The sequence below is a fragment of the Eutrigla gurnardus genome (assembly GCF_963514095.1).
Source record: "Eutrigla gurnardus genome assembly, chromosome: 1".
Taxonomy (NCBI): Eukaryota; Metazoa; Chordata; class Actinopteri; order Perciformes; family Triglidae; genus Eutrigla; species Eutrigla gurnardus.
Window position 1 is genome coordinate 26757156 of NC_139915.1, and position 9602 is coordinate 26766757.

The 9602-nt window shown below is 41.1% G+C and overlaps 1 protein-coding gene across 7 annotated transcripts in view; it reads right to left on the bottom strand.

The window, feature by feature from the left end:
* The window catches only part of dmxl2 (Dmx-like 2), a 39383-nt gene extending 30161 nt beyond the window's left edge, over positions 1–9222 (bottom strand). For 3 of the 7 annotated variants that reach the window (XM_084009273.1, XM_084009272.1, XM_084009271.1), the window contains exons 1-5: positions 8856–9222; positions 2982–3107; positions 2653–2724; positions 2453–2531; positions 1635–1779 (exon numbers count right to left, since the gene is read on the bottom strand). In XM_084009273.1, coding sequence (XP_083865399.1) covers positions 1635–1779; positions 2453–2531; positions 2653–2724; positions 2982–3107; positions 8856–8942 — 509 coding nt within the window. In that variant the 5' untranslated portion in view covers positions 8943–9222. The remainder of the gene's footprint in view (positions 1–1634; positions 1780–2452; positions 2532–2652; positions 2725–2981; positions 3108–8855) is intronic. The other 4 variants (XM_084009277.1, XM_084009276.1, XM_084009274.1 and 1 more) reach the window with 2 other exon arrangements.
* Between the last annotated feature and the right edge of the window lie 380 nt (positions 9223–9602).

Here is a 9602-nt window from a genome sequence, read left to right on the forward strand (position 1 = left end):
AAGCTAAACATTGTCATGTAGCAGGGGACAGCCACAATAAAAGCCTGCATTTTTTACTTAGACTCTATTCACATTATCACATAGCTTAACATTTTGACTTTTGTTTATCTGCTTCTTTAAAAAATATCTAGATATTTTTAGGAAACGAGGAGCAAAATTCTTTCAGGAAACAACATCTCGAGGGAATAGGTGAGACGCCTGCACTCACTACAAAGAGCTGCACATAACTGATGGAAAGCATCCTCTTTGCCAATAAGCAGTCAGATAGAGGATCATAAAAGACTGATGTTGGTGGCATTGTTCGATCCACTTTACGCAGTACAAGCAGCCCTCCATTAAAAACACACAGAGGAGCCGAGGGGAAAGCTATGGAGCACACTCTGTTCTTACAAATCTCACGACCGAACTGAAGGGTTATGTACAACATGTCCGATTTTTCCACCTTTCTCTAAGCCAAGGGACTGAGTGACAACAAGCAACAACTCCATGATCTCACATGCTTGGTTGTTATTACTATTACAGTGTCCACGGCCTTAAATGCATCAAAACCTGCAGCAGAAATGCAACTGAACCAACGAGATTCTCGGCGGCACTGATGTCCATCTCATTAGGGAAGGACCTTCGTCAGGCGAAGAAAGACATGACTGCGCTAGGACATGATCGATCATTTTATCAGAAGGGATGGATTTTTTTTCAAGTGGTGAGTCATGCTTCATTATTTAATAATCTATAGAGTTGATAAAGTTGTTTTGCTGTCTGAATATGCTGCCAGAGATATATGGCCCAATTTCTAACAATGTGCCTTTATTGTTGGTGCAGTGTTTATGGCTATGTGTCGTTAGTAGAAAATCTTTTATGGAAAAACGGCAAGGGCCCAGAGATGACCGTGGTACCTGAGAGAATCTGCATAGTTTCAGCTTTTTTATGGGGTTACTTTTGCACATTGTTTTCTTATCTTAATATCAAATTGCAATGCTTGTAGAATCACAACAGTAAAAAAAAAATCAATGGATATCGAATAGGCACCCACGTGTCATGATAGTATTGAACTGGGAAATAAGCCTATTGTCCCAGCCCTACAGAAGAGTGGCTTACAACAGTGCACACAAACCTTTCATGTGAGGCTGTCTGCAAACGAGTTTGGACAATCAGTAACTGCCTATAAGTTTTTATTAGTAAAAAATATGTAATTCAACACCTTCAAGTGGAAAAATGAAAGTTAATGTTTTGTCTGCACTGGGATAGAGTGAACTCTTTACTGCATGTCACAAAAGAAAACCTGAAAACATCAGCTGACAGAAAAATAATGAAAAGTCATGCTCCCGTGTTACTTTCAGCTAGCAAAAATGAAAAGACCGTTCTCTCAATGCTCTGAATAAAAAAATATAGGTATGCTTGACCCTCAATCTAATCCAAATACTGGTTAGTTAGCTCAGGATATTTACATATGTGCTTTGTTGAGACAGCACTATGAGACCAAAAAGCAAAAGTAACTCTGAATAACTTCTCGTTATTTTCTTTGTATATTGATTATGTGGTTGACCTCATGCACATAACCTGGAAGCAGCACGTTTTTCCCCATGACAATAATGTTGGATACTTTTATAGTATGTGCAAAAGCAAAAATAACATACTTGCACTGCCAAACACAGTTCCAGTCATTGAGGATAGGGTGGGGCTTGTCATCATTCAACTGACCATCCTCCTCCTCTATCAGTGCATCTGTCAGTGGAGGTGCCCACAGCTGGAGCCGCTCAGTTGCTGCTAGGATACGGTTCCCTGTGGACACAAAAGCACTGTGTTACACACCTCATTCCACGTTCACTACTACAGTGCAAAGCCACATGAGCACTGTCACTCTTACATAACACGTGTTGTTCCAGGCAAAACACACAAGGCTGTGCTTAGGGTAGATTAGGCATAGGATGACATGAGTTTATAAAAAACCCTCACAATACGTTGATTGTGGTGAATTTTCATTATCGGTATAATCGTAAATATCGCCATGAGTGACTTGAAAAACGGTCTAGTTCACTTTTATGGTAGAGAAGTGGAAAAATAGAGCCTGATTTAAAAATATAGGATGTAAAAAAAATTATTTTACCCTTTGTTTATGCAGGTAGCAGTTATGATGTATGATCATAATCCTACATTTAAGTAATTTGATTGTTTTCACAGAAATGGATGTTCACAAAACAAAGTCTTGTATATGATGTAATAAAAATATTCCTATTATTTTTAACAAAATCGAATGCGATACCAATATGTTAAAGGGAGATTTTAAGAGTTTTTTAAAAGCATATTTTGATGATTATCGGGATAATATCGTGATTCGCAATTATTTTGTCCAGGATAATTGTGATATGAAATTTTCATATCGCCCCATGCCTAGTGTGGATTAATTTAGTCAGACAGTCAATGAATCAGTTAAACACAGAAAGCACTGGCATACCTTGTGGGTCCCAGGCCAGGTTGTAGGTGATGGCATCAAGGAAGAACTGTCCTGTCTTTTGCCACTGATAGTTAAGCTGCTGTTAGTGATAGGAGAGTGACACACACCATGCAATGTTATTGGCACACAAGGGTGATTAGGCTCACTCGATATTGATTCAAACCACTACATACGTATAAAGTACAGACATTTGAGCTCACCTTGTGGCGTTTGTTTGGGTTGGTAGAAAGAGGTTCAAAGATGCAGACTGTGTTTCCGTAGGATGCGGCAATCTAAAAATAAAGAGCTGTGTTCATCATCACAACATTACTCACCCCATCAGTGCTTCTGCACAGCCATTCCCACAGGAGAGGGGTTGGTGGGGAGTGGTGGTGTGGGAGAGCAGGATAGCGAGGAGAGGAGAGCATGGGCAGTACGAGACAGGAGCAAACGCATGGCTAAATGTACTTCTTTTTGCTGAGCCTAAGTGATAGATGGAAAAATGAAAACTGCCTGTGGGAGTGTGTCTGAGTGTGCAGTCAACACTTACCCTGCCAAGCTGGTGGGAGCACTCCACACAGCCCACCTGTATGTTTCCATTCTGAGCTCCTGGGATAATCTGCACACACTCAAAGTCACTGGCCAAGATCACTACATCACAACCTGAGCCATAGGCCTGAAAAAGAAATGGGCACAGGAAGAGGAACCAAGTGAGATCAAGCCACAATAAACTAAATTAAACCAAACCGCTGAAAAACAGAAAATATTACAGAGTATTAATGCTTTAAATAATATGCCTGGAAAACAGAGTTAATAAACTTAACACTTCATAGAGTTTACTGCTTTGCAGCTCCATCCAATGTTTCTTACTGCATTCACTTTCCGTACGAATATTTTTAAATTGAATATACAAAATAAGGTCATATAAATGTCTAAAAACAGAGCAGCCAATAGCACTTGTATGAATATTGCATGAGCAGGGAGATATTACAACAGGATTAGCATGGCTGCTACCTTGAACCACCACCATCGCATTGGTTGTGAAGATTAAACTTGCACAGAAACCACATAGCAGTAAAAACTAACATTAGTGGCTGTTTTACAGAACCGCTGTGTGAAAGGAATAGCACCTACTCATGTGCAATAAATAGACAAACAAAGTGAGCACAAACACAATTACCACGATTAATGGGCAAGCCTGGCTTAAGATTTGGACTATGAGCAGCAAGGTAAACTGATACAATGGTGTTCACTGGCATTTGGCAAGCATGTGCAGAATGGCAGCGATAGCAGCAGCACCTGGGAGACAGGCAAGCTGGCTTTGAAGCAACAGTACAGTCAGGATGACGGCTTGTGTCTTTCATTATTCAGGAGAACAGGAGGAGAGGCTGGGAACCACTGGGTCACACAGCGGGACAACATTACAGCCAGTGGCATAATCTAAAGTGACAGCTGAGGACGGAGTCATAGGGGAAGATTGAAAGATCCGATTGTACTCTACATGCTGTAGCATGAAATGTGAAAGAGGTAGAAAGAGAAGTGAGGTAGGCACCTTCTGCGCTTAACTATTACTGCGGCATTTGCTCCTACACATTACAGCTGGAATTAAAAGCGGTCACCGTCACGCACTGTCTAGGACGGCTCTGTACCTGTCTGTCTCTCGCTCACACACACACACACACGTAAGATAATATGTTAGACCATTCTACACTATTTGTCAGCAAGGTAATTTGGACCTAGTGGGACCTTGAACCACGCTGGCACTGTATTGATGAGTGTATCTGGCTTAAACAGGATGACCTATCATCACTGCTTTGTTCTTTTGGTTTGGGCTTGTGTGTGTCCTGTATGTCTTTCAGCGTCCACAAATCCCCATGCACACACACCCACACAACAGCAACAAGGTACTGAGGGATGGCAATACAAAGTAGGATGATTCATTAGTAGTAGCAGCATAATACAAAATGGCATCACAGTAAACATTGACTCAACCTAATATATAAAGATGGAAGGGTTGACAGCACAAACGGTTAGCACTAACATGTCAGTTTCTTCATCAACAAAGACATTTAAAGTCTATAGATCAGTTGTTTTTATTTATTTATTTTTTTTTTTGTGGGGTCTTTGAATGGGGAATACTCAACAGTCATTACCAGAAAATGACATCTCCCATCTAGCATTTTAATAATAATGGTTTGATTTATTTTTTACACACTAGATTTTAAGAGATCTGTCAGCATGACTGGGTTTATCTACTGAGGAGAAATGATATTGGAGAGTCTGACTGATCCTTTAAGTAAGTCAACTAAGAGTTAAGTACCCTTATGATTAGTCAACAGATAATTTATTTAAATCAAGGACCGCTGTTTGAACAAATATAATGACGGCATGAACACCTGCTGGATACCCATTCAAATCAATTGAATGTTTAGCTAGCTGTCACGACATGTATTCGATTCAGGAACAGATGGCATTAAGAGGCCACTGATTCTGTCTACTAATGTACTTGGAGCTACTACATCCAAGAATATGTTGCTCATAAATCCGCTGACTTAATGAGTACAACCCTGAAGCAGCAAGGATTCTTTCCTGTCAGTCATGTAAGCTGCTTACATCAAGAACGTTACAGCCTTCGGATACATATTGTCTTGCATCTTAGGTGAGCAGGGAATCTGTTGCAATGTAATGTAATTGTATTGTTTTGTGAATGAACTATTCTAATTTATGTCTAGGGTGAATAACGTCACTTTGTTGTGAGCATGTGATACGTGTTTACAGTAGGATATCAATATGATATGGTGTGTTTTACTGTATGATTTTAGCCTTTCGAAAGACAGCATTGTCATCTAGATTACTGATGAGATCTAGAGAAATCGATTAACATCTTGCTGGAGCATCTTAAATGCTATTTGAATTACCATCGGGAAGGGATTTAGCTGCTTTTTAGGGTAAATGTAATTTAGAAGGAAAAAAAAGAGTGAATGCAGACGTGCTGTGACAATGAAAGTAGAAGAAGAAGAAGGGAGATCACTTCTGCATTTCGACCTAACGCCATTAATTTCCCATAACTTGCGCAAGCAACCAGGCAAGCATGTTCCACAGCCACAGCTGCTACCATGTGAACCATTTTCATGTTTGTGCTAGCTTGACATGAATAGATCAATTCTGTCCTGTGGTAACCTGCTCTCTCTGTCTGTCTGTATATCCCAGGCAGAGCCCACAACACTGACCTGTACTTTGAACCCTCTATAGTCATAGTACAGGCCTTGTTATGCTCTGCAGCATGACTGTGGTGAAGCATTGCCATTAAAAGTAAAACTAGTCCAGCTAGAAGTGTCTTGTCTATGGTCAGCAGGATATAAAAAAAACCCTACAGAACAGATTCTATGAAATTGTGTGGACAATTACACCATGAGCTAAGGAAGATGGTGTAGGCAGCTCCCATTTCTGCCAGATGTTCTGTTATTTTGAAAGGTTGTATGCTACATAATTGATGGGAAAATGTGTTCATCGTCATTCATGTTTTGATAGAAGATACATGCGATAGCTACTTGTAGCAATCCAATAAAATGTGGTCGCATTTGCATACAGGTGTTGCTACAGTGACAAGTTAAATTTAAAAGGGCTTGCACAATATACAGAAAGTCCAAGACAGCATGTAAGCGATCTCAGAAAATGATGGCCACCTTCAGCTATTCAACATCACTGTCTTACATTATATAATGGTATCTGTATTCTGAGGTAGAAGATCCAGGTGTAGAATAACCATTTTCTATTAGTAAAATGTCATAATTCAGAGGAAGATGAAGCCTCAGTGGGAGTATCTACTCTCTCATTCTCTCTCTCTCTCTCTCTCTCTGCTTTGTAGTTTACATGTGCATGCTATTTTTAGTGCATCACACATCTGCAGCTCTGCATATCAAACCCACTAGGCTGTTTTTACATTTACAAACTCAACCACAGCTCCAAAAGCACTGTAATAGACCCGGAAGTAGGCTTTATATTCATGATTTTTCTTCAGTGTCAAACTTTCCCAATGTAATAAGACACAAATCACACTAAATATATATATAAAAATCAAAATGTTTAAATAGCAATTTATGTAATGGAAATGACCCCCCTTGTTATTTTGCTTATTTTGCCATCTTGTTCTTTCATATTCCTACTCATTGTTCTAACTATTCTAACCTTGGGTTATCGACACAAAACTATATCCACTATCCATTGGCCAACTGGGCCGGCAACGGCAGGGCACCTGTGTTTTACTCTCCATCTTTCAAACTCATTTTAAAAATATAGGTCTTTGGATTACTGTCAATATGCCAAATAGCATGAATATTTCATGATTCCACATCTCTAGCTTCATGCTTGCTCATTTGAACTGGTTCTTGCATGGCTTCTGTAGGTTAGCTCTCTCTTTGTGTGTGTGCGTGTGCGTGTGCGTCAGGGTCTGGCCTATGTGCCCTAAGGGGTCAGTGTGAGTTTAACGTCATTGGACATGATGTCTAGTGTTCTTCAAATACCCTCTCAGACACAGAAAACACCAGGCATGGAACTGAGGCCCTGTGGCAATGTGCAAGGCTTTAGCTTCACAACCAACCATGCTTTGTTGTTGAGCAGATACAGGATGACCCTAGGTACAAAGCTCGCCCGTTTGCATTCAAACAGCCTTGATTTGGGGTCAGTGTAAGGGGAGTGGGGGGACAACTTATCTCGATAGTTCAACATAAATTAAAAGTACAATTAATTACTGTGCTTTAATCAAGGGAACTGTGGGATTCACAAATGAGTGAGGAGACGGTGTCTGTATTTCTGAAAAGAAAAAGAAAAAAAGAAAACAACAAAACACTACTTCATTAATAGGCAGTGGAGACAGACCAAGCCCAGATTTGGCAGCCATCAGGCAGGCTCACAGTATTCTCAGCATGAGGGAATGGTGGCGAGCAACATAGCTGCTCGTGAATTTACTGTGAGTCTGCATTTGCAGAATTTAACCAATGCATTCACATTAGTTTAGGTGTGTATTTGGGTTATACGGTCTACATGAATCTGGTCCTGGCATCTCATCTAAAACCTATTTAGTCACCAACAAAGCAAACATCTAAACAGGCTACTCCCTCTGATTTCCATCATCTAATGAGAAATGACAAAGCAGAAGCATATTTTATCTCCTTCCCATCTTTGTGAACAAAAACGCTATTCTAGAGGATGTATCTCTGTTGTACATATTTATGGCTTTTGAAGTGTTTGCTTAACTGGATGCTATCAATAAGGTCATCATCATTTATCATCCAGTCTCAATACAGGAGCTGAGTCTTACTCACAAGAGCTGAACTACACTCTATTCTCGCTTTCTACTCCAACCGATCCACTTTAGAGATAAAAAAAAGAGCCCCAGCATCTGTCGGGGTTGTGAACTATTGTGCACGTTTTCCTATTTGCCATCACAATAGAGGATGTGATATTATAGGTTATTCCCATGTGTCGCTGCACTAAATGGAATATTGACAGACAGAAAAGGAATATGTACAGCTCAAAGAAGTCAATAAATAACAGACACAAGATTTGTGACTGACGGTATATATCATTTATATATATGACAAAACCTAAGTGTATTCAGTTAACTAAAGTCAAAATGATGACAGATAGCACCACGTTGTAAAAAATAAAATAAAATAAAAATGTAATTTTCAACATCCAAACACTGCCATTCAACCCCTCTAGCTCATGTATCCATATATGGCTCTCTACGTCACGGCTGGCGCAGCTGATGCTAGGATGACAGCGAGCTAATGATCCGTGAGGAGGATTTAACGGCAAATGGTAGCAAGCTTAGCTAGTCCTGCAACCAGACAAAACACAACACAATCTTCTTTTATGTTTCAAACTAAAGTGTGGCGGACCGGTGCGCAATTTTCTCTCGAGCCATCGTCACCTGAAGTGTGCACTGCGAAATTTCGTCGGAGCGTGTCCCCTCGCAAATATCTGACCAATAATGTTATGGCTGCGCAAAGGGATTCCCTTGCAGTAATTCTAATGTAACGAGATGCAGCTAAAGGTCATTCGAGTGGCTAGCGTTGACTGTATCGGAGCGATAAATAATACAACGCTGCCCTAAAAGAGTATGATGCAGTCGTTACCGTTGAACATCTACTTGAGGGTGTTAGCTTTGTCGATGAATGACTGACTGTCAGGGTAAATATAAGAGGGGCTTTGCGGTGAAGATGCTCCGAATAGTCGCCACTCACTATATGTGAATCTCTCGGTGCGGCACTTCGCCTAGCACACTATCCGACTAGCCAGTGCTTTAGCTCGCCAGCCAGCCAATATAACGCTAGCTAGCTAACTACCCCTAGCTAAGCTAGCCAGTCGTTAGCTTCACTGGGTGTCATCCCGAGCAAATAATATCAAAATAAAACCTCACCGTGAAAGGAATGTCATTCACGCTTCCCACCGAGTAGCAGCAGTCTCCAGGGTTCACAGCTCCCGTCAGCACCTGATGCAGATGCATTTTTGCTTGTATTTTAGCAGCAGATGGGGTGTTTTTTTTTTTTTTAATTATTAATAACGAGTCCACCCTTTCGGTTTCTCCATCTAGCAACGACTGGGAATTCCATCAGTAACGTTTACAGTTGTCCTCGACCTGGCAGCGTCGTCTTGCTTCGCAGACGGCAAAGGCTGCGGTGGATTGGTGTCCGACCCGTGTACCTGTGATTTCACCCGGCGCTGTCATGTATTTAAACATGTAAAACTGGCCGCCCGTCGCCTCTCGCTGTCAACACCATCCCTGCGATTAATCGTGAGAGCCGAGGCAGCGGGATCTCTGCAGCGAACCTGACATGCGCGTTCACGACGTTGTCCAAGCACGACCGAATGGCCATAGAACTGCGTAATCTAGAGTGGGAATACCAACTCGTGATTTTCACCTAGGGCTTCAGTGGTGCTACATTTTGAGTAAAATACACCGATTATTACGTTGCTGTGTCTATTCTTCAATGTGAGTGAATAACGTATGTACATTAGTAACCCTGATTCTTTCTGGGGCACCGTGCAGCTGCTCTAACATTGCGCTTCTATGTGAGCGGCGCGCCAGTTTGTAGAGCACCCCTCTGTCGGCGACTTGAGTTCATTGATAATAAATGTCGGGTCTGGGGTAAAACAGTTCTGTCAG